This window comes from Diceros bicornis, chromosome 18 (assembly GCF_020826845.1).
Source record: "Diceros bicornis minor isolate mBicDic1 chromosome 18, mDicBic1.mat.cur, whole genome shotgun sequence".
Classification (NCBI taxonomy): domain Eukaryota; kingdom Metazoa; phylum Chordata; class Mammalia; order Perissodactyla; family Rhinocerotidae; genus Diceros; species Diceros bicornis.
Window position 1 is genome coordinate 42,783,073 of NC_080757.1, and position 27,730 is coordinate 42,810,802.

Consider the following 27,730-nt stretch of genomic DNA (forward strand, 5'->3'; position numbering starts at 1 on the left):
CGTCACATTTAGTCATCATGTCTCTTTAGGCTCCTGTGGGCTGTGGCAGTTTCTCAGACTTTCCTTGTTTTTTATGACCTTGACAGCTGTGAGGAGCGCAGGTGAGGCATATTGTAGGATGCCCCTCTACTGGAATCTGTCTGATGTTTTTTCATGATTAGACGAGGGTTATGTGTTTTGGGGAGGAAGACCACAGAGGTAAGTTGCTGTTCTCATCACGTCATATCAACCGTTGATGTTGACCTTGATCACCTAGCAGAGGTAGGGTTTGTCAGGTTTCTCCACTGTGAGTGACTCTTTTTTCTTCTCCCTTTCTGTACAGTACTCTTGGAAAGGAAGTCACTATGTGCAGCCCACACGTAAGGAATGAGGAGTTATGTTCCACCTCCTTAAGGGCAGAATATCTATGTGGATTATTTGGAATTCTTCTGCATGGGAGATTCGCCCTCATTTTTTTTTTCTTTTTTTGTGAGGAAGATCTGCCCAGAGCTAACATCTGCCAATCCTCCTCTTTTTTTTTGCTGAGGAAGACTGGCCCTGGGCTAACATCCATGCTCATCTTCTTCCACCTTATATGGGACGCCGCCACAGCATGGCGTGACAAGCAGTGCATCGGTGCGCGCCCGGGATCCAAACCAGTGAACCCTGGGCCGCTGCAGCAGAGCGTGTGCACTTAACCACTTGTGCCACTGGGCCGGCCCCAATTCTCCCTCGTTTTTTATTCAGTCATTCCTTTGTATCAGCACAGACTCATGGGTATTTATTTTATACTTTGGGTTATAATCCAGTACTACTTTATTTATTTTGTTGCCAAGCAACTCTTCGTCACTGTAGCTTCTTTACCACCCTTCAGACCAGAGTTGGACAAGGGGCACGGGCGGGGTGTAAAAGGTCTAATTATACCAAGTTGCCAACCTTGTTTTCCTTTCTAGAATGAAGGGAAGAAAGGAACATTGTCCCAACTTCTGGTTGAGGGGGTGTAGGTTCAAGACCCCAGGCTGACTGCCAGCCTCCCCTGCCTCTGCCTCAGCATTCACTAAGCACCTGGGAGTTGGGGCCTCTCATGGGCTTGGCACTGCCCTGGGGGAAGGCGTTAATCTCCCTTTTCCCAAAGAGAAGCTGGTCCCGTGGGTCCCAGTTAAGGCTGAATTGAGCAAGTGCTTTAAGAACTCCATGTTCAGCTGGCTGCTGGTTGCAGCAGGGCCCTGTTCTAGAAGGTTTTTGTGTTCCAAGCCCAGGAGGAAGAAGGGAATACTTCACCAGCACCCTTGCCGCTTTACACTCCCATTTGCTCTTCCTGCCTGAGTAGACCATGCATTTCTTTTTCTTCCACCCACTAACTCCCTAGCTCTGCCTATGTTGCTTAGCTCTGGGCCAGAGCTCATTTACGCTGTGTGGTCTTCCTGCACCTAACCCACCCTGTGCCCCTGGTCTGCAGTGCCCTTCCCCACTCAGCCCCCTCAAGCCCTGGTCTCTACTGCTCACAGTCCTGACCGATGTCTTGGTTTCTTGTGGTGGGCTTCATCGGCCCACAGGCTCTGAGCTCCCGGAAGGCAGGTTGGGTATCCAATTGCCTGGCACTGTTCCTGCCAGTAGAACTGGGCTCCCTGTGGGCTCATGTGTGAGTTGAAGTAAAGGTCACTGTTTCTGCCCTTAGGAAGTTAAGGTTAAGGACAGGAGACAGCACATGGTCTCACTGGGGACTGAGCTATAGTCAGAGCACCTTCAGGCCTGTGTGACAAGAAGGCTACAGAGAAGCTGGGAAGGTCAGCACAGCCTTGGGCCCCACACATCATGACTGTTGTGTGCCTCAGGAGGAAGGGGACACCCACCCCCGCCTTGGCCCTTCTTGGCCCCACCCAGCCTTTCCAGCTCCCAACCCTGGGAACCTAGCTGTGGGTGCTCAGCCAGGCTGTTGGCGGGGCAATTAAAACACCGAATGGGTTCCAACAGGGTTAATCACAGCTGCATGTATAGAGGCGCCTTTCTCTGAGGATCTCCAAGCCCTTGCTGTACATGATCTCATTCCTCCTTTGGGATTCCCCACCCTGGAATACCACCAAGAAGCTGGGGCCAGAGTGGGTGAACCGCAGAGTAAGACCAGTGCCGGAAACAGTCCGGGCTGCTGCCACCCACTTGGGCAGGCAGATGAGTGTTTCTCTGGGAGAGAACAGGGGCCCTCAGTCAATGCACTACACAGAAGAGGCCAGCCTGCTACGAGCCAGTGCTCCTAAACACCATGTCAAGACCTACTGTGTGCCCTGCCCTGCTGGGTACCAGAAACCCAGCTGAATAAATTCAGGTCCCCACATCTAGCACGGCCGACTGTCGTCTGCACTACATTGGGACAGGTGCTTCACAAAGTGCATGGAGGTCCTTCGGGAGCACTGAGTGAGCAGTGGCTGGAACCGTAGGGGCTGCTGTAGGGCTGTCCCCCAGAGCAGGTGACCTTTGAGGTGGACTTTGAGGAAGGAGTCAGAAGGGAATCACAAGCAGAGGGAACCGCATGATAGGGAATGGCAGTGAAGGGTGAAGAGCTGTGATACGAACGCTGCGTGACGTGAGGCCAAACCAAGGAACTGGAGCTGAGTTGGAGAGGGCAGGTGTTGGAAGTCAGCAGAAGTTTTCAAGCTAGGGATGTAACCGTTTTAGACAGATCATTCCATTTGGGCAGTGGAGCAGGGGGGTTGTGGCCAGAGGAAAGAGCACCAGGTGGGAAACTGGGCTGGTCCAGGTTAAAGGCATTGAGATGGTGACTGAAAATGTGAGAATGGGAGCTGGAACTTGTTCGTGTGAGGGAACCAGGGAGAGGAAGAAGTCAGAGATAACTGAGCAGGGGGCTGCTGCTGGGCCAGGGAGGGGAGGAAGCACAGTGGGCAGAGGAGCTAGGAGGAGCCTGCAGTGCTGGGGAAGACAAAAGAGCCACAGCCTACGGCCAGGGCGGGAAGGGGCTAGGCAGACCCTGAGGGGCCGAGGGGCCGGCCCACCAGCACGCTGGGTGAGCTCCGGGGTTAGGAGAGCTTGTGAGGCAGGGGCTGGCCTCCCTCCCACTCTCCCGTTCCCTGGCTGCCAACAGCCACACCAGCTGGTCCTGTTTCACAGCCTTATTCCTCCCCCTAGAGGCTCCTGGAAGCAGAGCCGCTTTGTCCTGAGGGTGAATGGGTTTGTGGCTTGCAAGTTTCTGTAGCTGCAGTCCTCAGAGTTGTGAGGTCAACCCCTTGGCCCTCCTCAGGCAGGCATGTGAGCCCTTTAGGAGCTGGTGGGAGAGGGGAAACAAGACTCACTGAAGGCGGTTTCTGGAGATGATGCTGTCCTGCTTGCGGGGTGGGGAGAGGCTCTCACAACTGCCTTCGCCCGCACGTGACCGCAGGAGCTGGAGCCAAAGTGCACCATCTATGGAGTCAGGCCAACTGAGGTCCTAGTCCTGGCTCCACCCCTCACAAGCTGTGAGCCAGTAGTTTTATCTTGTTAAGCCTTAAGTTCCTCATTGATAAAACAGACATAAGACCACCATCTCAGAGGTGTTCAACTGTGATAATTAGCCTGATCATATGATTTATTGTCAAAACCAAGCTTATCGTTGACCTCAGTGAGCCGGGAAGTATGGTCACAGGAGTGAAGATGGATATGAGTGACTTTCATACTGTAAAGCCCTGTGCATACGTGTGCACATTGCCGCACATGTGCTATTCCTGCAGATGCCAGGAAGAGCTTCTCCAACCCCATCTCAACCTGTCCTTATTTCCTGGGCTGGGGTCTGCCCTCCAGCCAACATCAGAGAGGCTCTGGCTCTTCCTCCCTGTCCTGTCCATCTTCCTGATTGACTGTTTCACTCACCTCGGACCTTGCCAACCCAAGAGGCTCACTCCAGAGAAGGGTGGATGCAGATCCTGGGGTTCAGGGGTGGCCTCCAATGAGGGCCAGCGGCCCAATCGGAGGGTATCAGCAGGGGCAGGAGCTGGCCCTAGCCCTGGGCTGGGGGTTGGCCCAACACCTTCTCTGCTCCAGGATCCTGACTCTGGGCAAACCATGTTTACCAGAGCAGCGAAGGGCCTATTTATAGCCTCAGCTGCTCCTCTCTCTGGGTCAGTGGTGAGGGGGCAGGGTGGCTCCTCAGAGCAAGGGTGGCAGTCGGGCCGAGGGAACCCGGCTCTGCTCAGCTGCCACTGCCCAGACCCCTGGCCCCACCCCATGGCAGAGGAGACTTTCCCCTTCACCTCCTCCACACTGCGCTCTCTCCGCCTGCAGCGGGAATGGCTGGAGTGGGAGGACCGGCGGCGGGCTGCGGCCCAGCAGTGCAGGAGCCAAAGGTGCCCCCCAAGTTCCCGGGCCCAACTCACTAGGCCACGCTGCTCCTGCCGCGACCCAGCTGTCCACAATGCCCTGTTCTCTGGCGACCTGCAACAGGTCCAAGCTCTGTTCCAAGATGAAGACGCTGCGAACATGATCGTGGAGACTGTGAGCAATCAGTTGGCCTGGTCGGCTGAACAGGGTAGGGAGCACCAGGTGGGGGCAAAGAGGAGGGAGAGGGAAGAGGGTCGGAGTGGGGAGAGGGGGAGAGTCTCGGTCCCATCCCCTCTCTTCAGACCATAGACTAGATCATCCCTTCCCACTGCCCATTCTAGCTCCCTCCCAAACAGAGATAAGGTATAGTTAGTGGTTTGTATGTCTTTTCAGAATTAAAGTTATGTTAACATATTAATTACACAGGAACAGTTATAGTCTAATGCAATTTTTTCTCTGAATATACATCCACACATGAATATTTTTTCTTTCATAGAATGAAATTATACTCCATATGTTATTTTATAACCTGATTTTTTCATGTAACACCTTTCTATATCAATGACCTTAAGTCCACATAATATTTTAAATAAGTGCATAAATTCTTTATTGTATGAGTGTGCCATGATTTATATAACTAGCCTCCAAACAGATTGGGTAGATTGAGTTCTTTTTTTTTATTTAACTATTTATTTATTTATTTATTTATTTTTGGTGAGGAGGATTAGCCCTGAGCTAACATCTGTTGCCAATCCTCCCCTTTTTGCTGAGGAAGATTGGCCCTGGGCTAACATTCGTGCCCATCTTCCTCTGCTTTATATGTGGAACGCCCGCCACAGCGTGGCTTGATAAGCGGTGCATAGGTCTGTGCCCAGGATCCGAACACTCAAACCCTGGACAGCAGAAGCGGAGCGCGCGAACTTAACCACTACACCACCGGGCCAGCCCCTATTTATTTATTTTAAATAGCAATATGATGAACACCTTTGTGTACCTGCCAGATGATTTCCTTAGGATCTCTTCTGACCAAAGGGTTTGTCCATGTAAACCAAATACCACAACTGAGATCACTCTGCTCTTCAGATTGATGGGAGACTGCCTCAACCCCCACCCATGGATATGGGGGTTCAAAAGCCTTGGAGAGCTAATGCTCTCACAGCCACCACTGGCTCCAAATTCCTGCTTGGTTTCACCTGTTAAAGATGTGACCCCACCCAGGGCATCCTGGTCTCATCCTGCAGCATTTCCATCGTCCCCCGAATGGAACTTGGCCTTAATTTCAATCCTGATAAAAAACAAAACATGTTTTACCCAAGATTTAGAAAACCCAGGGATTTACTTCGCTGTAATACAAACAACTTACACTTGGATATTAGGCATCTGTGTCTTTTGAACAAGTCTTTGGCCATTTCTATAATTCGGATCCAACACAAGTCCCATGATCAAGCCATCTCCCCACTCTTCCTTGGTGACCTCCACCTCATATTCTCCCTCTCACCACTTCCATCCCACCCTCCCCTCCTGGCACCAGGAGTATCCTAGAACTCCAAACTCTGGCTCCTTCAGCTCTGCTCTTTGGCCACTCCCAAGCTCAGTTCCAGGCCCTCCTGTGCATACCTCCCCTCTCCCCAAGGCCAGAGCCCCAAGTGAACAAGAAGAGCCAAGGACTCCATCAGCAGCTCAAAGACCCAGAGGTTTCCTTAACAGGATTCACCCTCTTTAGTTGCCCTTGTGGTTTTAAAGAGCAGCTACCATTTTTTTTTCTATGATACACATATCTATGATATGTTCTGTTACAGAGTGACAAACTGTTCTAAAAGGCTGTTCCAATTTACACTCCCAGTTGAGGGCTTGAATGAGCCCTTCTCCACAGGTACAGCCTGGCACAGCGTCTGTGCTCAGCCGAGGGTGCCGAGGAAAGGCCAGTGTCGGTTGTTCACCACAGGCTGCCCTGCCTGCTGGTCTCACACGCCGTCCCCCAACACTGCCTGCTCTCTCCAGGGTTCTGGGTGCTGACCCCCAAGACCAAGCAGACAGCGCCCCTCACCATCGCTGCAGCCCGAGGCTACACCGACTGCGCCCGCCACCTGATCCGGCAGGGAGCTGAGCTGGATGCCCGGGTCGGGGGCCGGGCAGCCTTGCACGAGGCCTGTGCCCGGGCCCAGACCGACAGTGTGCAGCTGCTGCTGGCCTTCGGCGCTAAGGCCAACGTGCTGTCTGAGGAGGGCATGACCCCCTTACACCTCTGCACAGCCCCCGAGTCCTTACAGTAGGTGCCCAGGGGTTGAGATGGTTTGGGGAGGAGGGTGTGTGTACGTATGTGTGTCTCCAGCTCACATGGCCAGAAGGGGAGAAGCACCTCACATACCCAGGTCCTCACAACAGCCTGGGAGACAGGTCTCATTCTATGGATGAGAAAACTGAGGCTCAGAAAGGTTTAGTGACTTGTCCAAGGTCACATCAGCTAAGCCCAGGAGCCAAGCCCTATTGCTTTTTGGGAAAATCCTGTTCCAGCCGTAGTCTCCTATTCTCTCTAAATCCTCTGTAGCCAAATTCCTAGCTGTTTTGAAGTAGGCACCAACAGAGACCTAACCTGTTGTTTCCTATCCTTAGTATGAGGCCTCCACACACCTCCTCCTCCCACCTTTTTAAGGTCAACAGTTTCTTGGACCCCCTACATGATGAGATTTGCACATTTACAAATCAGGTCCACAGACAGGGCTGCAGTGGTGAGGAGTCAAGGGCTCCTGGAAGACACTCCACAGCCCTTGTGCTGGGGCCCTCTGCCTGGCTGGATCTTGATCAGTGATGCACCCAGAAGTGATCCAAATTCTCCAGCCCTTTCTTGAGTTCTTATGGGCACATGGTGTGCTTTCCGACAGACTTTATCCTTTTTTTTTTTTTTAATACTTTTTTTTCGTGTGAGGCAGATCAGCCCTGAGCTAACATCCATGCCAATTCTCCTCTTTTTGCTGAGGAACACCGGCCCTGAGCTAACATCTGTGCCAATCCTCCTCCTTTTTTTCCCTTTTTCTCAGCAATGCCCCAGTAGATAGTTGTATGTTATAGCTGCACATCCTGCTAGTTGCTGTAGTGGGACGCGGCCTCAGCATGGCGCAGCAAGCTGTGGGTCGGTGCGCGCCCGGGATCCGAACCCGGGCCGCCAGTAGCGGAGCATGCACTTAACCGCTAAGCCACGGGGCCGGCCTCCAGACTTTATCCTTTTAAGTGAAGTGAGAATGGTTCCGCTTACTGGAACCCTACTGAGTGAGCTTTTCAGTGTTATTTAAATTTAGTATTTGGAAACAAAATTAGCCCATGATTAGAATTTACCGAGGAAATAAATTCAGTAGTTTATGGATGACTGGCTGCTACTCAACTCTTGGCCACTGAGCAAAGGGCCCACTGGACACGTGCACTGAAGGAGAGCTGGAATTCCGGCCATTTTGGGGAAGGACACTGGTCATCAGCGTTTCCTTGGGGTTGATGGATCTGCTCCTGAGTTTCCAGTGGCTGCCATTCTGGCTTTTTAACTATAAATGACTTTCAGTTTAGTTTCATCATTAATTTAGTTTGTCACGTGTTTGGTTTTCCCCATGGTGGTTAACGATGCGTATTTGCCTCTACAGTCTTCTGGCCTATAATTTCTCTAGGGACTACAAGACTGGGAAACATGTGCTTCCTAAAAACTTGTTTTTGTTGTTTGGTTTGTTTGTTTCCTTTAGGAGAAAGTGGAATGGGTGGGTCCCCAAGTGCCTTCCTTTGCGAGAGTGGGTGTGGGTGGTCTGCAAAGGTGGTCTTCAAGTGTGGAGGCTGGAAGAAAATAGTGGGATTTCTATTTCTTTTTCTTTCTGGCTCATAGTCTAATTTTTCCGTTTCATAGTGTACACAGTAGTGGGTTTTCAATTTTTTTGTGTGCTATCAAAATGTTAGAAGACTCCACTGACAAATGATTCAGAACCAGGCCTTGGAGTCCCAGTGGGACTGGGGAGTCAGGTCAGACTCTGGGAGGGCCTGTCCGAGGCAGTGAGTATTAATTCCGGTGTAACCACTCACTTGCTGGGTGTCCTTGGCTGCACTGCAAACTTTCTGGGCTGAGGTTTTTCATCTGAAGACTGAAGATGTTCCTGGTGACTTTGATGGGCCTTCGAGCTCTGCTGTCTGTTTTGTGAGTTTGATGGTGGACACCAGGCTGGCCTCGAGGCGAGGAGGGTGGGAAGAAAGGGCGTAGGGGATGGCAGCAGGCTGAGAGCTTCCCAGGCCAGGCCTTGGCCCCTCAGGATTTGCCTCGGGGCCTTGCGCCCTGCCCCCAGGTGCGCCAAGCTGCTGCTTGAGGCAGGAGGCACCGTGAACCTGGCATCGTGGGACAGCGAGGTGACGCCCCTGCACGTGGCGGCTGCTCGCGGCCTGGAGGAGCATGTGGCTCTCTACCTGGAGCACGGCGCCGACGTGGGCCTGCGCACCAGCCAGGGCGAGACCGCCCTGAATGCTGCGTGCGCGGCGGCCGAGGGCCCAGGCTGTGGCCGGCGGCACCAGGCAGCGGCGCGCTGGCTTCTGGAGGCTGGGGCTGATGCCCGGATGGCCGGGCGCAAGCGGCACACGCCGCTGCACAACGCCTGTGCCAACGGCTGCGGGGGCCTGGCCGAGCTGCTGCTGCGCCACGGGGCCTGCGCTGCAGTCCCCAACGGGGCAGGCGACACACCCATGGATTGCGCGCTGCAGGCCATCCAGGACGCCACCAACTGGGAACCCGAGGTCCTCTTCGCGGCGCTACTGGATTACGGGGCGCAGCCTGTGCAGCCTGAGGTGCGCAGGGAGGGCCTGTGAAAGGGACTTCAGTTGCGGGGTGGGGGAGAGCCTGCGGCTGGAATTGCCGTGCTGCTGGGGAAGAGAGGAGGCCAGGAGACTGAAAGCCCACCCTCTATGGCCAGAGGTCTGTCCCCATTTTGGGAAGGACCAGTGAGGACTACAGGGGAGGGTCCAAGGGAGAAAAGAGCTCCCAGGGAAACGGGCTGGGGCCTGGAGGTTGGAGCACACTTGAAGGTGGGGTAAACTGAGGCATGGAAAAGGATAAGGAGAGACTCAGATTTAGCCTCCCAGATTTGAGTGTGAGCCGTACTTTGGCCTAGGCTGTACTTAGGTCTCCGCTTGGTTGGGAGAGGCCTATGTCCCTGAGACCCTCTTTTGATTTCTAGATGCTGAAACACTGTGCCAACTTCCCTCGGGCCCTGGAAGTCCTGCTAAATGCCTACCCTTGTGTCCCATCCTGTGATACCTGGGTTGAGGCAGTGTTCCCAGAGCTGTGGCAGGTACGTCCACCCCAGGGGTCCAGCTCCTTCCTGGGCTCTAGGGGGAGATGGAGAGGAAGGATGAGCCCTAGGACTATCCCTGCAGGGTGGGCTTCCTGGAGGGAGGAGCAGGAAGGCCCCTGGGCCAGAGGAGCATGGGCAAAGTGAAACCTCTGGGTTCCGGAGTCCCCCAGTCCCCTAGCAGCTCAGAACAACCTCTAATTCCACAGCCTCTCTCTCACCTCATCAGCACAGACATTTGTCGGGCATCTCTGATTCAGTGGGCACTGTGCCAGCGTCTTTGGAGCGGGGGTGGGTGCAGACATGGCTGAGACCCTGCCTTGCAGTGTGGTCCCAGCTCCTGTGACCTGTGTAGGGCCTCTCTGCTGCTGAATCTGAGTCCCTTGAAATGCACCAAACACTCGGGTGGGTGCATGTTGCAAAATCCCAGGGCCCCCACCACTAGGTCACTCCTAGGTGGAAGGGCAGAGTCAAGAGTATTGGACCATCTGACACTGTTCCATTCCTGGCCTAGGAGCACGAAGCCTTCTACAGATCAGCCCTGTGCATGGTGAACCAGCCAAGGCGCTTGCAGCACCTGGCCCGGCTGGCTGTGCGCGCTCAGTTGGGTAGCCGCTGCCGACAGGCTGCTGCCCGCCTCCCACTGCCCCGGCTCCTCAGGGACTACCTGCTGCTGCGTGTGGAGGGGCGCATCCAGTGAGCCCCATGTCAGGCTGCTCCCACAGCTTGTCCTGCCCCCTCCATCCGTCGTCCCCCCGCAATCCTAGAGGACCAGTCCCTGGCTCTCTTGTCCTCTCTGCATGCCCTTCCGGGCCGGCTCAGCCCTCCGCTGGCTTCTTGTTTTTTTGTTTGTTTGTTTGTTTTTTTGTGAGGAAGATCAGCCCTGAGCTAACATCCATGCCAATCCTCCTCTTCTTGCTGAGGAAGACTGGCCCTGAGCTAACATCCATGCCCATCTTCCTCCACTTTATGTGGGACGCCGCCACAGCATGGCCTGACAAGTGGTGTGTCAGTGCGCTCCCGCGATCCGAATCCGGGCGGCCAGCAGCAGAGCGCTTGCACTGAACCACTACGCCACGGGGCCGGCCCCCCGGCTGGCTTCTTGAGCCAACTGCTGACCTCCAGCTCCATTTGAGCTTTGGCTTGTCTCTCCAATGGGAAGGTTTGCAGACTCAGCCTTCACCCACCTCCTCCTCCTGTGCGTAAGTGCATGATGGTCCCTCCATCCACCCAGGCCCTGAGCCAGGAGGCAGTGATCCTTGGTGCCCCCCCTCCTCTGCCATCTGTGTACCCATTCAGCCTCCTAAAGAGTGACAGACTCTGTCGCTAGCTGCCCTGCCTCTGTCACTTGAAGGGAGGACCTTACTGACTGGTCTTGAAACCCATGCTCTGCAAGGCTGCTGGAACGATCTTTGGGAATTACAACTCTGATCATGCCCTTGAGTGGCTCCTCACTACCTTCAGGCTAAAATCAAAACTCAACAAGGCAGACAAAGCTTCTAGCTCCAGCCTTCGCCAAGCTCTCTGGCCTCCTGACCCCTCTTCTCCCTTCTGAGGTTCCTGTAATCCAGCCTTAGTAAACTAGTTACCGGTTGTAGGATATGACCTGCTCCCCTTTGCTTCCAGACGTTTGCATGTGCTGTTCCCTCTGCTTGGTATACCCTTCCCACATTTTTGCCGTGGTCAAGGCTGACTTGATCCTCAAGACTCAGCCCAATAGCACTATCTCTGCAGAGCCTTCCTTGGTATCACTATTATTTGATTAAGAGCCTGTGTCTGCCTCCCTAGGCTGAGACAGGACTCTATTCCTTGAACAGGCATTTCAGTAAATGGTTGTTGAGGGAGGAGTAAATGCATGATGCCTGGGACCCATTTATGGTTGTGTCCCTCCTCCCGCCCCCGAGTGATGCATGGTGTCTTAAATAGTGGTCACCAAAGTTGTGGTCTCTGAGGTCCTGTGACAGGAGGACCAACCACCAGCTGTTCCCTCTGTCTCTCACTTCCTCCTCTGGTCCCAGAATCAAATGTACCACCATTCATCTTTAAGAGGAAGCTTTTCAAGCCAAGCCAGTTTTTATGAACGCAAATAAATGTTTTGTGCACAGAACCAAAGTGTGGATGTCGTTAGGTTGAATTTGGCAGAGACTCCTGTCACGCCATGTTTATTTTTTGCCCCCTTGTACTCTTCTGTGGTTCCCAACTTTTCTGCACTGAGCACCTGTTACTCTTGTGATAGAAAAAAGCTTATAAGAGCAACACAAGGTCCTCGCCAGACCCCGAGCCTGTGGTACCCACTGTGGGAGGGAACTGAGGGGGGCCTCCCAGCAGCCTGTTCCCCTGTCCTTTTGCTGAGGGACCCTGGGCTCTCCACTGCCATTACCATTTGGAGTCACGCGGTAGAGATGGGGCAGGAGTCTTGGGGTCAGCCTCCTGCAGCCCAGCCTCCCCTCCTCTGTGGAGCGTTGTATCCGCGGAGATTCTCTTTCACCAACATGAAGAGTCTTTTACCTCGTTAGGCAGAGCGGCAATGTCTCCTTTCTGGATGACATTTTTGCTTTAATTTCATAGTGCCAAAAGGCCCAAGAGAAGAGAGGGAAATCCTCTCTAGTCCTGGGCACAAGCTGGAGCCTCACTCTCAGGAGAGGGTGCTGAGCTGTCCACACCTCTACAGCTGGCAGACCGCAGCGAGCATGGCCTTTTCTGTTACAACTACAACAAGATAGTTGTTTTAAAAAAAAACAAAAGATACATGTGATTATGTATGTTATTTTGGGGTAGGAGAAGATTTTTCAGGGTAAAAGCATGAAAGAAAAGATTAACAGATCTGGATACAGAAAAAGTTTAAATTTGGTTTTATAAAAACATCAAGTCATAGACACAAATAAAAAGCAAAGTATTGGAAAAAGCATCCGTAGCTAAAAGATTTCATTTCGTTGATCTGTGAGGGCAGGAATGACATCACCATTGTTGACTTGTGCCTGTACAGTGCTTTGCAGAGAGTGGATACTCACTCTGTCCAGTAAATGAATGATGATGCTCAACCTCACCAGCAATTAGGGAAATGCAAATTAAAACAACAAAAGATATCCACTAGATGGGGGGAAATTTTAAAGATTGATAATATGCAGTGCCGTGAAGATATGGAGAAATAAGTTCTTACACATCCAGTTGGTGGGAAAGGAAATTGCCTCTTTGGTGGGCGATTTAGCAGGGCCCTTGAATGTTGCTCCCCAGTTACACAAAAGCCAATGCATACGGGAATATTCATCCCAGAGTTGCTTGCAACAACTCAACATGTGGGAGGTGGTAAACAAATCCATGCTATGGAATATAATTCAGCCCTTACAAAGGGTAGTACCCACAGCAGGAAAGAACTGGGGAGGGATTCCAAGTGACCAGCGTGTGTACTGCCTTAGAAAGATTTCCAAGACTGTTGTTAAGGAGAAAAACCAGGTTGGAATACAATATGTACAGCCAACCAAACCAAACCCCAGGATTGTAGATGAATAGAAAAAGGCCCGGAAGGCAGGTACCCAAGAATTCCCCTCTGGGGAGGGGAGAGGGACTGTGCCAATGGGGCTTTTTATGGTCCATGTTTGAATTTTTTACAGATGGGTACCTCTGGATTCTTATGAAATAAAAAAAAAATCTTTTAAGAAAAGAAAAAGCAAAAGGCTCAAACAGTTAATTTACAAAGTGGTTGATAACATATGAAAAATGTACAAACTCACTAGTAATCCAATGCATGCAAATTAAAGGAACAGACACCCTTTTGCCTTTCAGATTGGCAAACATGAAATGAATAACATCTAGTGGTTAGGGAAGGAGCGCTTTTTGTTTTTTAATAAAACGGATTTACTACAAGCGTATTTAGTTAAGGCAGCATCCCAGGATTTACAGATACGTTCACCATTCTATAACCATCTTTATTGCACAACAAGGTATAAAAATACCTAAGATCAGGGGCCGGCCCCGTGGCTTAGCGGTTGAGTGCAGGCGCTCCGCTACTGGCGGGCCCGGTTCGGATCCTGGGCACACACTGCTTCTCGGGCCATGCTTAGGCGGCGTCCCACATACAGCAACTAGAAGGATGTGCAACTATGACATACAACTATTTACTGGGGCTTTGGGGAAAAAAAGAAGGAGGAGGATTGGCAATAGATGTTAGCTCAGGGCCAGTCTTCCTCAGCAAAAAAACAAAGAGGAGGATTAGCATGGATGTTAGCTCAGGGCTGATCTTCCTCACAAAAAAAAAAAAGAAAGAAAATGTGATATATACATACCATGGAATATTATTCAGCCTTAAAAAGGAATGAAATTTTGATTTGGTCTATAACATGGATGATCCTTGAAAACATTCTAACTGAAATAAGCCACACACAACAGGACAAATATTGTTTGATTCCACTTACATGAGATACCTAGAGTAGGCAAATTTAGAGACAGAAAATAGAATTGAGGAGGGGAGGAATGGGTACAGGAAATGGATAGTGGTGATGCATGCACAACATTGTGAATGTACCTAACGCCGTTGTGAACTGACCACTTAAAAATTGTTAAAATGGTAAATTTTATGTATAGTTTACCACCATAAAAAAAAAAGCCAGACACCAGAGTACATACTGTTTGATTCCATTTATACAAAGTACAAAAGCAGAGAAAATTAATCTATGGTGACAGAAGTCAGAATAGTGACTACTTTTTGGAAGTTAGTGGCTGGAAGAGGACATGAATGGGGGTTCTGGGTTCATTTTCTATTAATCTTAACGCTGGTTCCACCTGTGTTGTCAGTTGGTGAAAACCACTGAGCTCCTGCTTATGAGTTTCCCCTTGTCTTCATTATTTATGCTTCAGTCAATACTTCACCAAAAAAACAACAAAAACCCCAGCACGTCTTTAGGAAAATTTTTAATTGCAAAGATCTGGATAAGTTCTTGGAAGCTGAACCTTTTTTTTTCCTGTCTTTTTTGGGCTCCTGCTTTTCTTGTGTCCTAAGGCTGCGCTGAATCCGTGTCTTCTTTTAAATGCTTTCTCGCCTTATTTGCCAAGGTCCCACACTACCTGGGGCTGCATTCTCGGAGCACCGGATGGTGACTAAATTGTCACCTTGTCTGCCACCCGACTAGCCCTGAGTTGAATTGTTGGAGGTCAGAGAGACCGGTCCTTACTGATTCCGCTAATCCGGACCTCTGTGCGCGTCGCAGAGCAGTAATAAATCCAAACAGCTCGGAAGGCTGGGAGCAAGGCCGGGAAAGCGATGCTGGGAAAAGGGAAGCGCCGCTCGGTCTTACAGCGCGGAGCCACGCCCCTTTCCCAAGCACCTCTCCCGACCCCCTCCTGGCCCCGCCCCACATCGCTGGGCTCCTTAGGCCCCGCCCACTAGGCTCCCTGGGCAGGGCCACGATCCCGCCAACAATGACTCCGCCCCTCCTTCCGCTGAGAAACCGGTCCCTTTTATTTAAAGAATACGTTTACGTCAGCCCGCCTTACGTAACCTTGCGTCATCAGTGCAAGGCGCGGAGGCGGGATTTCCTGTCTCTGGTTCTAACAGCTTCCGGGAGAAGCCGGAAGAGACTGGACCCTGGACAGAATCGGGGGTACCCAGCCCCTCCCCCGACCCCTACGGAAAGGTGAGTCCATGGGCCGTCCTGGCGAAGTCAAAACACTTAGTCTGGCCATTTCAGGTGAGGACCTCCTTCCCTATCCAGGCACAGTACCGGTCCAAGCCCCCTCTAATTTCCCATGACTCCCCGCGTACTCAAGCCCCGCCCCCAGCCCCCTGGCTCCGCCCCGAAGTTTGAGGGGTGTGGATGGTTTGTGACCCCCTTATCCGACTCTATCCCTCACGGACTGGGAGAACTGGGCTTGGGAACAACGGCCTGGACCAGGCAGCCTTTCGGCTCGGGTGGGCCCACGGACCCGTCTCCAGTTCTGCGGGAAGAGGACCGCCCAGACGCGGAGCCTTCGCCTCAGAAAAGGCAGGGTCGGGGACCCTCCTCATCGCGCGGGCAGGGTCGCTGAGGGGCTGAGGAGGGAGCAAAGGTCTCTGAGGCGGGAGCCCTGGGGTCCTGCCCGGCCCTTGCCCACGAAAGTTCCCTGTGTCTGTGCCAGTGGTCTTCGCCTCTGTTCGCCGCAGTTTCCTTTTCTGTAAACCAGGGTGAATGACATGAACCTTCATACCACCGGGGGTTAGTTGTGGGGGTGATAAATAATTGCTACCCTTTACTTATTGAACAATTGCAATGTGCGAGGCACTGTGCTAAGTATCTTGCTTCAATGATTTTCCGTCATCTTCAAAACAACCTTATGAGGTAGGTACTATTTTTAACCCCATTTTACTGATGAGAACTCTGAGGATCTGAGAAAGTTGTTCGAGGCTTCAGAGCTAGTAAGAGGCAAGACCGGGATTATAATTGGCTTTTTCTGTGACTCCAGGGCCCACGTGCTAAATAAGCATGTGGAAACTATTCAGATGTTGATATATTCCACAAATATTCTTTGAACAACTACCGTGACATTATACTGGGCACTACGGTACATAGAGAAATACATGTGATCCTTGTCTTCCCAAAGATTAGTAGAGAGATGGACAGGATGATAAGTGTAATGAAGTTTTATAGGTGCTGTGAGAATAGTCTGGTAATGATAATCATCAGACTGGATTTGCCCAGGGACAGCTGTGAAAGCAGCAGATTCTCCAAGGGAAAGAGTAGGTACTCCAAGGAGCAAGCCAAGATCCTTCCTGGCTTTCTAAGAAACTGCCAGGGGAGAACCTACACAGCACAGGAAGAGAGATTGAGATATGGATTGTGAGAGCTATTTTGGAATCTTTTCCAAATGAGTTCCACTCAGGTAATGGTTTTGAAGTTGTGAACCTGTGGTGACCCAGGAGGATGCTGTTCCTGGTGTCCATCCTGCTTTGCTCCCCAGGGCTTGCCAGAAGAGTTTCAGAGGAGGCAGGCACAATGTCTGCAGCATAGTGTCTGCTGATAGCCCCTACAGAGTTGTGTCTTTGGGGTGGTCTGACTCTGCTTTTGATGATAAATTAATTTTCTTTGGCTCTTGACATCTGGACCTAGATCTGTGACCATGAATGAGATAGGGTTCAAATGAGACAATCTGGCAAAAGTGGCTGCACTACGCCTCTAGAGGCGCCCCAAAATAAAATATTCCAGGCTTTTTGGTCTCTCGGAGGCCACGGTAGAGGCTTCTCCAAGTGATAGAAATCCTAGAGAGACTCAGGGCTCAAAGAAGCAAATGTTTTTCACCGCCTACCAAAAAGGCAACAAACAATAGCAGCAGCAGAAACAAGGCTATAAGGTTTTCCTGATGATCCATGTTCACTGGGGAGTTGGAATATGAGAGAGGAAGGGTGTGGAATTGGAAAGCTAGCGTTTCACAATAGAGGCAAAGGGTAAGTAAGTCCTTAGCTTTCAGTTGGGGGTCCAGAGTTAGGAAGGTTTTTTTCCCCCTCCTGCAGGACACTGAACTCCATTTTCTTTCAGGGCTGGGTCAGTTAGAACCTAAACAAACTAGAAACCAGGTTGCAACCCCACATGCCCTACTGATGCTATCCCCCTTTGTTCCTGCAGTGTGGACCCAGTCAGCAGCCAGGCCATGGAGCTCTCTGATGTCACCCTCATTGAGGGTGTGGGTAATGAGGTGACTGTGGTGGCAGGTGTGGTGGTGCTGATTCTAGCCTTGGTCCTAGCTTGGCTCTCTACCTACGTAGCAGACAGCAGTAGCAACCAGCTCCTGGGCACTATTGTGTCAGCTGGCGACACATCCGTCCTCCACCTGGGGCATGTGGACCATCTGGTGGCGGGCCAAGGCACCCCAGAGCCAACCGAACTTCCCCATCCATCAGAGGGTAATGATGAGAAGGCTGAAGAGGCTGGCGAAGGTGGGGGAGACTCCACAGGGGAGCCTGGAGCTGGGGGTGGTGTGGAGCCCAGCCTTGAGCATCTGCTTGACATCCAAGGCCTGCCCAAAAGACACGCGGGCCCAGAGAGCAGCAGTCCAGAGGCCCCCCTGAGATCTGAGGATCACACCTGCCTCCCTCCCAGCCCTGGCCTCATCAATGTGCGGCTCAAATTCCTCAATGACACCGAGGAGCTGGCTGTGGCCAGGCCGGAGGATACTGTGGGTGCCCTGAAGAGGTGAGTGGGCTGGAAAGTGGGAGGCTGCTCATACCCCGTGCCCCTAGCTGTTGGTTGCCTTGGAGGAGACTGGTATAGACATGGGACCAGCATGGAAGTGTCAGGTCCAGCCCCTACTGGGGTGAGTGGGATACTTCCTTAGAAACCTACCCTTCAGTTTTCCCCCATTGCCCTGCTATGTTGGTCCAGGCCTGTTTGCCTTCTCATTCCTCGCCTTCTGTCTTTCCTTCTGTCTCTTTCATTCTTACAGTAAATACTTCCCTGGACAAGAGAGCCAGATGAAACTGATCTACCAGGGCCGCCTGCTGCAGGACCCAGCCCGCACACTGCGTTCCCTGAACATTACTGACAACTGTGTGATTCACTGCCACCGCTCACCCCCAGGGTCAGCTGTTCCAGGCCCCTCAGCCTCCCTGGCCCCCTCCTCAGGCACTGAGCCACCCAGCCTCGGTGTCAGTGTGGGCAGCCTCATGGTGCCTGTGTTTGTGGTGCTGTTGGGTGTGGTCTGGTACTTTCGTATCAATTACCGCCAGTTCTTCACAGCACCTGCCACTGTCTCCCTGGTGGGGGTCACTGTCTTCTTCAGCTTTCTGGTATTTGGGATGTATGGACGATAAGGACGTAGGGAGAAAATGAAAGGCATGGTCTTCCTCCTTTATGGCCTCCCCCTTTCCTGGCCAGAGCTGGGCCCAAGGGCCTGGGAGGGAGGGGTGGAAAGGCTGTGGTAGGTCCTCCTCCATAGGCTACAGGAGGCAGATATGGGGCCTCCCCTTCACGTCCGTGAGGGTACAGACATTCCCTCCGTGCAAGCACAACTCAGGTGAAATGAGGATGTCGTCTTCCTTCACTTTTATGGTCCTGAAGTTCAAAGGCCAGCTGGCAGCCCAGCTCAGTGGGGAGCCTGGGCTCTGAGGATTCCCTCCCAGCTGTGGCCCTAGCTCTTCCCCTTGTCTTGCATGTCTGTTCCTCAGTACCCAGGGCTGCCTGCCAGGGAGGAATATCCACCTTATGAGACTAAAATCATACAGGCCGGCAGGAAGATCGTGTCAGCTTTCCATATAGCACCCAGCTGCCTCTGCCTTCTCCCTCCATCCCTGTAGCAGGAATAGGGTGTTCTCCATGTTCTGGACAGTTTCCAGCGTTCTCCATTTTTTCAAAGCACTTTGCCTGCATTTTTTTTTTTTAAATAGTCCTTTATAGAGCTCAGTCAGGAAGGGGATTGGGGCACCAAGCCAAGCCCCCAGCATTGGGAGAGGCAGGGCCACAGCTGCTGCTACCCTAGGCCTAAGGCTGTAAGCAAGAGACAGCTCTGGCCCTCAGCCAGTGTCCTACCCTGCCCAGCTCCAAGGACGAGCTCTGGGTATGGAGCACTGGGCCCCAGGCCCTTGCCTCTGGGGCTGTTGGATGGAGGATCAGTGTCTGTGACTGAATAAAGTTCCATTTTGTGGCCGTGGAGCCTCTTTCTGTGACATTAAGAGAATGGCTTTGCTCTGCCTCTAGCAACATAGTAATGAGGGTAGGTAGACTGGGCTACCAACAGGAGATGCAGTTTATTTACACCAGCAGCCATGGGGGCAGGGGAAATACACAGCGTTTACAAAGTTAGCTACCTGTACAGGATGGATTATATATGCAAAAATAAAAATCTCAACACCACAGGACAGCGTGAGCCCCACCCCCCTCCCCCAATGACCCCAGCATGCGGTAATGCCAGGCGGGTGGCCCCTGGGCATGCGGGGGGGAGTGATGCATGGAAGGAAAAGCCACCGGCCATGGAAATTAGTACAGAACCCCCCACACACACTCAGACACATGATAGAATACAGGGTGGACACCTAGCTGGGGTGGGGAGGATGGGAATTGACACCCACACAGCCTGCTGTTAGAGGGAGGGGAGTGGGGAGTTCCTAGCCCCTGTTCAACTACATGGTAGGGGGGCACACTCTCCCCAGAAGGAAGGGGGTTTGCTCCCTCAGGGTCCCTGCTGGACCAAGCCCATCTCTTACCCAGCCTGGGCAGGGGGCTCTGCCCTGAGGGCGGGCCAAGCAACAATGGGGAAGTGGATGTGGACAAACCAGTTCCCAAACTACTTCCCACTTCTCCCTCCTCTGACCAGAAGAGGGAAAGGGAGAGGCCAGAGGGGAAAGGGTGTATTAGGGCCTGAGCTGCAGCTGCCTCTCAGAAGGGAGAGTGGCCCACGGCCTTCCTCCCTTCACCTTCATCTACCCCCAAGCCTTCATTCGGGAGCAGGCTGGACGCTGGCTGAGATCCTCCTTTCCCTCTGGCTTCCCCTTTGAGGGCGAAGGCTGTGGAGGGTCAAAAACAGAGGCGCCCAGGCCCCAAGATTTATTCTAACTCCTGCCAAAATTTGTTTAGCTTTTTAAAAAATAATCACAATTTGTGGGTTAAAAACCAATTTGTAACCAGGTGTCAGCTACAATCAGAACCACCCCAGGGGGAGATGGGGATTCCAGACAGGGTACTGCAGCCCCATCTCCATTGTTCCTTTAACCCTCTAGGGGCCCTAACCCAAATCAGTCCGTCCAGTCCTGGGTACTAGCTACCCAAATGTGGGATGGCTCCTCCTGGGAGGAGGGCAGGGGACACATCCAGCAAGTGCCAGAGACCATGGCTCAGGGTCAACTCCATCCCTGTGTCAGTCAGCTCTGCTCCCAGCCCAGACTGCAGTCCTCCAGCTCGGCTCCTGGGAGTGATGGTGCCTGCGTGGAGGTGGGACCATACATCTCTTCAGGATGTAGACCAGACAGGTGGGCACACTGGCATGACAGTCCCCCAGAGGAGCAATGCCTAGACATCACACCCTTTCCCCCTCCACTGACAACCCAGAGCACGGAGACTACCCTCTCTTCCCACCCTACTCCTAGCAAAAGGGGAGAGGTAAAAGATCAGGATTTTCCTCAGAGCCCCAAACCACAAGTACAGAATAAATAACTTAAAAGCTGCTAAGGAAGGGGAAACAGGGCAGGCTTCGGAGGCAGGAGCATTGAGAGAGGAACTGAAGCTGGTCAAGGTGAGAGAGGGGATGGCAAGCAGCAGTTGGGAACCTGGGCTGCCCCAGTAGGGCAGTGGGGCGGGGTAGGCAGGAGGAACATGGGGCCACCCCAGGAGGGTGAGGCTGGGCCCCTTCCTGGGGCAGGGAATGAGGTAAGAAAACATTTCAAATAAAGCAGCACCGTTCCCTCTCACCTTGGGGCCCCACTCCTCACCAGCCCTGGGTCAGGGAGGAAAGGTAGGGGGGGAGTCATTTTGATACACAGCTCCCTCTTCCTACCCTTCCCTTGCCCATTCCTTGAAGCTGTAGAGGCTGGAGGCCCTTTCCTGGCACCCAACAACAAAAAGACAGCTCCTGCTGCCAAGGAGGCCCATGGGGACTGAGGGAAAAGGGCTGCCCCTGTGAGGGGCAGGGAAGGTGGCGGCAGTTCTGGTCGCCCACCTCAGCAGACAGCTCACTGTGCCTGCCTACCCCTGGGATTGGGGGCATTTGATAGGATTCTGCACACAGACAGGACACGCCCAGCCCTGCCCCTCAGCTCCAAGCACCGGACCCATTCACATTGCTGAGGGCAGCCAGGGGAGGCCTCCTCCAGGCTCAGCTTCCAACCCACAGCCTTCCGGGCAGCCACAATGCTCCTCGGCAGGGCTTAGTCCAGTTCCTGGGGTGGGGGGCAGGCAGTGCACTGGCATAGTGCCCAGGTCAGGCCCCTGGCCTAGCTGGACATCCAGTAACTCACAGAATAAATAGGAAAACTGCCTCCCCACCAAACTTATGTCCAAGGCATAATATGTCCAGGTCTGAGTCCTGCATGCCGAGAGGTGGTGCTCCATCGCAGAGGACCCTGACACCCCCCAGGGGCGCATAATTGGATCCTCTGCTTGCCTGGCCCACCAAACTTCCCAAGCCCAAACCCCCAGCAGCCGTCCATTTGCCAGGTTATGCCACCTGGGTGGGGGTCAGGAGAGAGGGCTCTGCTCAGCCAAAGGCTATCCCGTGCACCCAAGTCAATTGATGTCATCGTAGATGCTGGGCGTCGGGGGTGCCGGTGGCTTTGGCTTCTTCTTCTTGTTGGAGCCCAGGCCAGAGGCAGTCCCTACCAGGCTCAGATGAGATTTCTTTTTCTTGGTTTTCCGTGACTCGGAGCTGTTGGTACCTGAAGAGAAAGAGGCACAAGGGGTGAGGGTAGGGTTGTAGCAGGAGAGCACAAGGTGCCTCCACTCCTTCACTTCAGGCACAGAGCCCCTGGGGCCCAGCTGGATCACTTACCTAGACCCCATCCCTGATTCTCACTCGTCTTAGAGGAGCCTGAATCAGAGGGAGAGAGATCAGAGGAGCCGTCCCACTGAAGCCGGCTGATCAGGGCCTGGCTGTCAGTCATGTCAAAGCTGTCATTATCCAGGGAACTCTCGACCTCTGGAAGGACGCTGGAAAGGGGAGGGGCCAAAGAAGGGCTTTAAGGATACCAATCATCATCCTAACTTTCCACAACCCACTACTTTTCTTGGAGGGTCACTTACGTGGAGGGTCCGAGGAAGTAAATCCGCACGGTTCGCCGCTGCTCATCCGTGTGCTGGGGGCAGCGCAGGGACCTGGAGGAGAGAGAATTATCAGACCCTGACAAGGCAAGAAAGGTCTGAGGGGCTCAGGTGAAGCCCCTCCCGTCAGCAGAGGCGGGAGGGATGGACACAGGGAAAAGGATGAACGGAGGGCCCTCAGATCGTGGCCTAAGGCCTGACCATTAGAGGAGGGGAGGGGAAGGGTGAGAGTGCCATTGCTCAAGACCAGGGATACGCCTGACCCAGGCCCAGGGTGAGTGTGCAGGAGGGACCCCTGGCCCCCTGTCTAGGTTCTGAGCTCACCTTGTGCACATCTTCTTGGTGTGTTCAGAAATCACCCCACATTGCTGGAAGAGGAATATAAGCTGAAAGGAGGGATGGAGGGGAACCTACTCTAGACGCTAGATATTTTCTTCTGTACAAATGCTAGACTGCACAAACAGAAATGTTCCCAAGGCATCCAGAGCAGATGGTCCCGGACCACCACTGGTCAGGAAACCTAATTCCCAAGAGAGAACTATATGGCCCTGACTGCTACATCACCAGCCCCCTCCAGGGCCTTGACCACTGCCTGGGGCTCCAGCCCACTCCCAAGGGCCTCCCTTTCCCTGTCCCTCACCGTGGTGAGCAGGCTACGCAGCTCCTCTGGCCCCAAGGTCTCATAGCTGATCCCAGTTGAGTTGTTATACTGAGAGAGAAGCAGAGGTACAGGTTAGAGAAGGGGCAGCCAAACAAGGGGTGGTGGGGGTAGGGGTCAGGGTGGAGAATCAGCTCCTCTCATCCATTTCTAAGTGAGAAGGTCTTAGGACTGCCCAGCAGTTTTCCAATGATTCCGTCCATCCCACCTTGCATCATGTGGGTGAGGGATTGGGACCCAGAAAGAACATAAATATGCAAGACCTAAATAGCCCATCTAGTGCTTCGGGCTGTCAGCATTCTGATCCCCACTTGTCCAAATCCCACCCAACTCTCACAACAAGGAAAATGAGAGGGAACCTAAGAGGGGCAGCCCCTACTCACCTTAAAAGGATCCGAATTGCTAAGTTCCCCTGAAGAAGAAAAAAGAAGGGGAAGGGTGTTTGATGCAGAGGTACAGACAGAGAACCCTGAAAATAACCAGAGAGGAAGTGGGGGTGACAGAAGGATCACAGGCCCTCCCTCAATACCCCTGTCCCCCAAGCCCCCACCTCCACCCTCCAGCAACGAGTCCCAGAAGACATAGCTAGAATCACTCCTGTTGTTCCAGCCCCACTTACCATTTTTGTGTTTTAAAGACTTGGATCTTCGAGGGGAATTGGGGTTCTGGAATGGGAGATACCATAGCTTTGGGGAAAGGGTAACGATAAGGGGGAGCCGAGAACCCAGGGAAGGAAAAAAGATTTGACAAAGAAACATCCTCAAATTCCTACTCTTCCTCCCCAGCAAGAGGCTCGTTTACCCATATTCCCTCCTCCTCCATCCTCCAAGGCCTCTGCTGCCCTCTTGCCCACCAAGACACCCTCATCCCGGAACCCAAAGAGGTACCCAATGACCTCAGACTTGAGTCAAGACACCCGAGGACTCCCTGCCCAAAGGGGAGGGTATCTGTCCTTCGCCCAATTTCCCTCATGCCTGCCCCGGCTCTCACCTTGTCTGATTTTCTCTTCTTGGCTGTGTAAGACAAAAGGATAAAGGGCAGAGTCACTTTAAGTTCCCAATCTAAAGGTACCTAAAGTACAAAGCTACAGTCTCCCCCCCATTCAAGATAACTTGGGACCATTATGTACCCAATTCCTGCTTGCCCACCTCACCCTAGTGCTCCCCAAGTTTCCCCAGATCTGCAAAACACCTTTCTTCTCTGAGCCGTAGGACCAGTCGTTGTCATTGATGTCATCGTTATCCTCTTGGTCACTCTCAGACTTGTTCATGTTGTTGCTATTGGCAATCCTACCAAGAGTAGGGAAAAGAAAAGGGTCAAGCCTGCCACCTCTCTGCCCCTAACTTCAGAGGTATAATGGAGTGTCTGAGGCCAAGCATGACCCACCCTCTGTTCCCTACAAATGCCCCCAGGAGACTACACCATGGTACAGGCTGCAAAAGCTGAGCAGCTCTTGTTCTAGCAGGGGGAGGAGCCCTCACCGGCGGTTGGCGATCCGGCTGCTGTTCCGACCCATTCCCAGGCACTTCTCCAGATGGGGAGCAAAGCGGGAGGCGGCAATGCTGCGGCTGCAATTGGGGCACACACACTCCTTGCTCTTCCACTGGTTGAAAACCTGTCCAAAGATGTCCAACCCCGGCTGGTCCACGATCTCTGGGGACAGGAGAGGCGTGGCGATCAGGGCGGGCAGGGGACCCTCACCTCGTTTCCACCCATGATCCCATGGCCTCTTCACATCCCCTGCCTAAGCTCACAGGAGCTCCAGGCTCTAATCTGGGGCAGTTTCCAGAGAAGGAATCTCCATGCACTCTCAGGGCAGGGCTAGACTGCTCTCCTTCAACTCTGAAGCTCACCAAAATCCTTCATGCTATCAGGGTCCGTGTCGTCCAGGAAGAAGTAGCCACACTTGACAGCCCGGTGTACCTCAAAGCAGAATCCCAAACAAGAATCCTCGACCAGGTCCGCGTATATCTCCTGAGCGATGGCCTGAGCCCAGGGGAGAACATCCACTGTCATGAGAGTCACAGCCCCCTGGACTGAGAACAACTCGCACCAACCAAATCTCCTGCCAATTCACCCTGGCCAAAAATAACGCTTTCTTTGCCATTTTCCCTATCTTGACTTCGTGTTCTTTCTTCTTCCGGATCCTTGGGCCTTTTCAACTGGCTATTCCCTTTAAGGAACAAGGCTGACTACCCCAATTCCTCTTTGGTGTGGATGCCAGATATAGCGACGTAGAGACATCGAGAGAAAGAGCTAGAGGCACACGTGGGGGAGCCCTCACCTCTAGTTTGCTGGTATCCAGGCCAGACAAAGACATTTCCTCCATTTTCATTTGTAAACTCTTGTGGAGACGGCGCTCTGACTGCTCATAGCACAGCGGGCGGCAACACGGCTGCACACACGGGGGTGGGGGTGTTGGTGTGAGTCCAAGACACCTCTGAAGACTGCCACCTCCCCTCCGTACCTTGCTGCCCAGAGCTTCATCCTGGCATCAGGATATAACCCTCCCTAAGGCCTAGGCTCACTAAGTCTGGATGGTCCTTCAGGGTCTGAAACCCAGAGGCAGCCTAGTCCTTCCCAGGCCTGAACTCAGGCCCTGGACTCTACTGCCAATCAGTCTGGGTCTATAGGAGGCAGCAGCTCACCCCAGGTCCCCAAAACTCAAACCCCTCTTCCATACCCATGGTGCAATGCAGCAGGGGGAGGAGAAGGAACTCTAAGGCCTCAGAGCAAACCCACAGGGTGTGGCAAAGAACTGCACAGACTCCTAAATACAGCCCCCCCTTCCCTAGGCTCTCCTCGGAGTCACCTCTGCTTTCAGCTAGGATGTCCACTTGGGGGGGTATTGCTACCAGAAGTAGGAATGGCCCTAGGACCCGACAACCTTCACCCCACTCTGTCTTCCCCTGAAATAAGCCTGCCACTAGAGGAGGGGAGCAGAGCCCACAGAAACCTGGAGCTCAGGGGGCATTTCTAGCCACCTAGAGCAAGACGGGGTAGAGCTCGGTGGGATGGCATGCCATGCCAGGAGTGGGCACTGCCCTTACCTGTTCTTCTTTTAGATAACCACTCTCCCTCCCTCAGGACCAGCCCGGAAGTCTCTCCAAGAGCCCCAAAGTCCAGGAATCCTCACCAAAGGATTCAGAAACCGCCCACAGTCCGGGGCCCCTCTGAACGGTGGGTACGAGTTTAAGGAGCTGCCGGCCTCGAGTGGGGTGGGGACCGACAAATGAGCCAGGGGCACTGGGGAGGGTAGGAGGCCGGGCCTCGGCTCTTCCCCCGTCCCTGCGGCACTGCTGCTGCATCATACCGACTGGGGGGAGGAGAGCCGAGCCGCCGAAGGCCGGCGCCGGCCCGGGACAGATCGACCCCTAGAGAGTGGGCAGAGTGGGACGCGTCCCCGGCCCCTCTCCTTCCCCGCCCGCCGACAGCCCCGGCCGGCCGGGGAGAGGAGTCCGGGACGGTGTCTCTATTGTCCCGGGGGCTAGGGCCTGGCTCCCTAACAAAGGCCCCGCGCCCCCTCCCCGGCTGGCCCTGCCCCGCCCAGGGGGGACCCAGACAGGGGGAGAGCAGGGGGCCCCGGCCGGGCCGGGAAGCCGGGGGAAGCCGGGCGTTTCCGCGTCGGCCCGGGGGGAGGGGAAGGGGCGCTGACCCAGACCTGGGGGGAGGGGGCCCAAGCCCCGCCTCGGGCCCCGCCCCCCGCCCCCCGCAGGCCCCTCCCCCGTCCCCGTCTCCGTCCCGTACTCACCCCGCCCGGGGGGCCGCGCCGGGGCCCGGCGGCCTCTCAGGGCCGCGTCCTCCGGCGGCGGCGGCGGCGGCGGCTGCTCCGGAGCCCCATGTCCGTCGGTCCGTCCTCGCCTCTCCCCGGGGCCCAGGGCCCGGGGCCGGGGGGTCGGGCCGCCCCCCCGCCTCGCCGCCTCACCGGGCGGCCATGGCCCCTTCCCCTCCCTTCTCGTCCCGTCGCCGCCTCCTCCTCCTCACCTCACCCCGCCCGCGCGCAGTCCGCGCGCCGTCCGCGCGCCCCTCCCCCCGCCCCCCACTCCAGCCCGCCTCTCCCGGGCGGGGGGTGCGGCGCGAGCCCGGAGCGCGCGCGCGTGCCGCGACCGGAGGATGGATGGATGGAGCGAGCGAGAACGCGAGCGTGCGCGCGCGCGCCCCTCTCCCCCTCCCTCTGCGCGGGCGCGGGGCCAAGCGCGAGCGCGCTCCAACCTCCTCCTCTTCCTCCTCCCGCCCCTCCTCAACACCCCGCCCCCGCCCTCCCTTCCTCTTCCTTCTTTCGCTTTCGCGCGCCCAGCGACTGCTCGCGCCTGCTAGAAGGGCCCGAGCGCGTGCATCTGCCCCGCGGCCGCAGCTCGGCAGCATTTGCTCCAGGGGGCGGGGACCGGGTGGGGAGGAGGGGCGCCACGCCGCCGTCCAAAGTACCGGCGGACGGGGATGGGGGCGGGGGAATAGGCGGGGCCTTCGAGAGGCACCTCGGCCAATCGCCGCCCCGCCTCAGTCCGGCCGGCCCAATAGGATGGCGGTGGGTGGAGCGGCGTTCAAGGTGAGGTGCGCGGTGCGCTGGGGGCGGAGACGTTGTGCCGTCCCGGCCGGCTCCGGGGCGGGGGCAGCGGGTGGCGTCGAAAGAGAGCGCCGGCTCCCAGCGGAGCCTGGGACGCCTTCCGGCCCAGGCTCCCCCGCCCTTCCCTCGAGGTTCCCGGCTTTTTGCCCGCAGCGTCCCCTCCTCGGCGTTTACCCCGAAGTGTACAGCCACTTTCGTTAAGAGG

General features: G+C 54.3%; 3 protein-coding genes across 8 annotated transcripts; 2 read left to right on the forward strand and 1 right to left on the reverse strand.

Annotated features, from left to right (window-relative positions):
- Window positions 1–498: 498 nt before the first annotated feature.
- Window positions 499–11,858, forward strand: ASB16 (ankyrin repeat and SOCS box containing 16). Its single transcript, XM_058561150.1, has 5 exons — window positions 499–4,492; window positions 6,286–6,553; window positions 8,598–9,090; window positions 9,480–9,593; window positions 10,108–11,858. Exons 1-5 carry the CDS (start codon window positions 3,604–3,606, stop codon window positions 10,291–10,293), a joined length of 1,950 nt encoding a protein of 649 aa, XP_058417133.1. The 5' UTR covers window positions 499–3,603; the 3' UTR covers window positions 10,294–11,858.
- Window positions 11,859–15,156: 3,298 nt separating this feature from the next.
- TMUB2 (transmembrane and ubiquitin like domain containing 2) lies at window positions 15,157–19,207 on the forward strand. Of its 3 annotated transcripts, none has more exons than XM_058561156.1 (3): window positions 15,157–15,223; window positions 17,186–17,752; window positions 18,003–19,207. In XM_058561156.1, the coding sequence occupies exons 2-3, from the start codon at window positions 17,211–17,213 to the stop codon at window positions 18,367–18,369; spliced, it is 909 nt and encodes a 302-aa protein (XP_058417139.1). In that variant the 5' UTR covers window positions 15,157–15,223; window positions 17,186–17,210; the 3' UTR covers window positions 18,370–19,207. The 3 variants fall into 3 exon arrangements, with proteins under 3 accessions (XP_058417139.1, XP_058417140.1, XP_058417138.1); XM_058561157.1 differs by having other exon boundaries at window positions 15,191–15,277; XM_058561155.1 differs by lacking the exon at window positions 15,157–15,223 and adding an exon at window positions 15,285–15,904.
- A 76-nt stretch (window positions 19,208–19,283) lies between these two features.
- Window positions 19,284–26,891, reverse strand: ATXN7L3 (ataxin 7 like 3). 4 transcript variants are annotated; one of them, XM_058561151.1, is made up of 13 exons: window positions 26,713–26,891; window positions 25,246–25,356; window positions 24,815–24,947; window positions 24,443–24,614; window positions 24,153–24,250; window positions 23,952–23,974; window positions 23,581–23,626; window positions 23,345–23,430; window positions 22,944–23,012; window positions 22,628–22,671; window positions 22,286–22,357; window positions 22,035–22,192; window positions 19,284–21,921 (listed from the first exon to the last, which is right to left on the reverse strand). In XM_058561151.1, exons 2-13 carry the CDS (start codon window positions 25,294–25,296, stop codon window positions 21,773–21,775), a joined length of 1,101 nt encoding a protein of 366 aa, XP_058417134.1. In that variant the 5' UTR covers window positions 25,297–25,356; window positions 26,713–26,891; the 3' UTR covers window positions 19,284–21,772. The 4 variants fall into 4 exon arrangements, with proteins under 4 accessions (XP_058417134.1, XP_058417137.1, XP_058417136.1 ...); XM_058561154.1 differs by having other exon boundaries at window positions 23,345–23,373; window positions 26,713–26,890; XM_058561153.1 differs by lacking the exon at window positions 26,713–26,891 and adding an exon at window positions 26,098–26,524.
- Window positions 26,892–27,730: the final 839 nt, after the last annotated feature.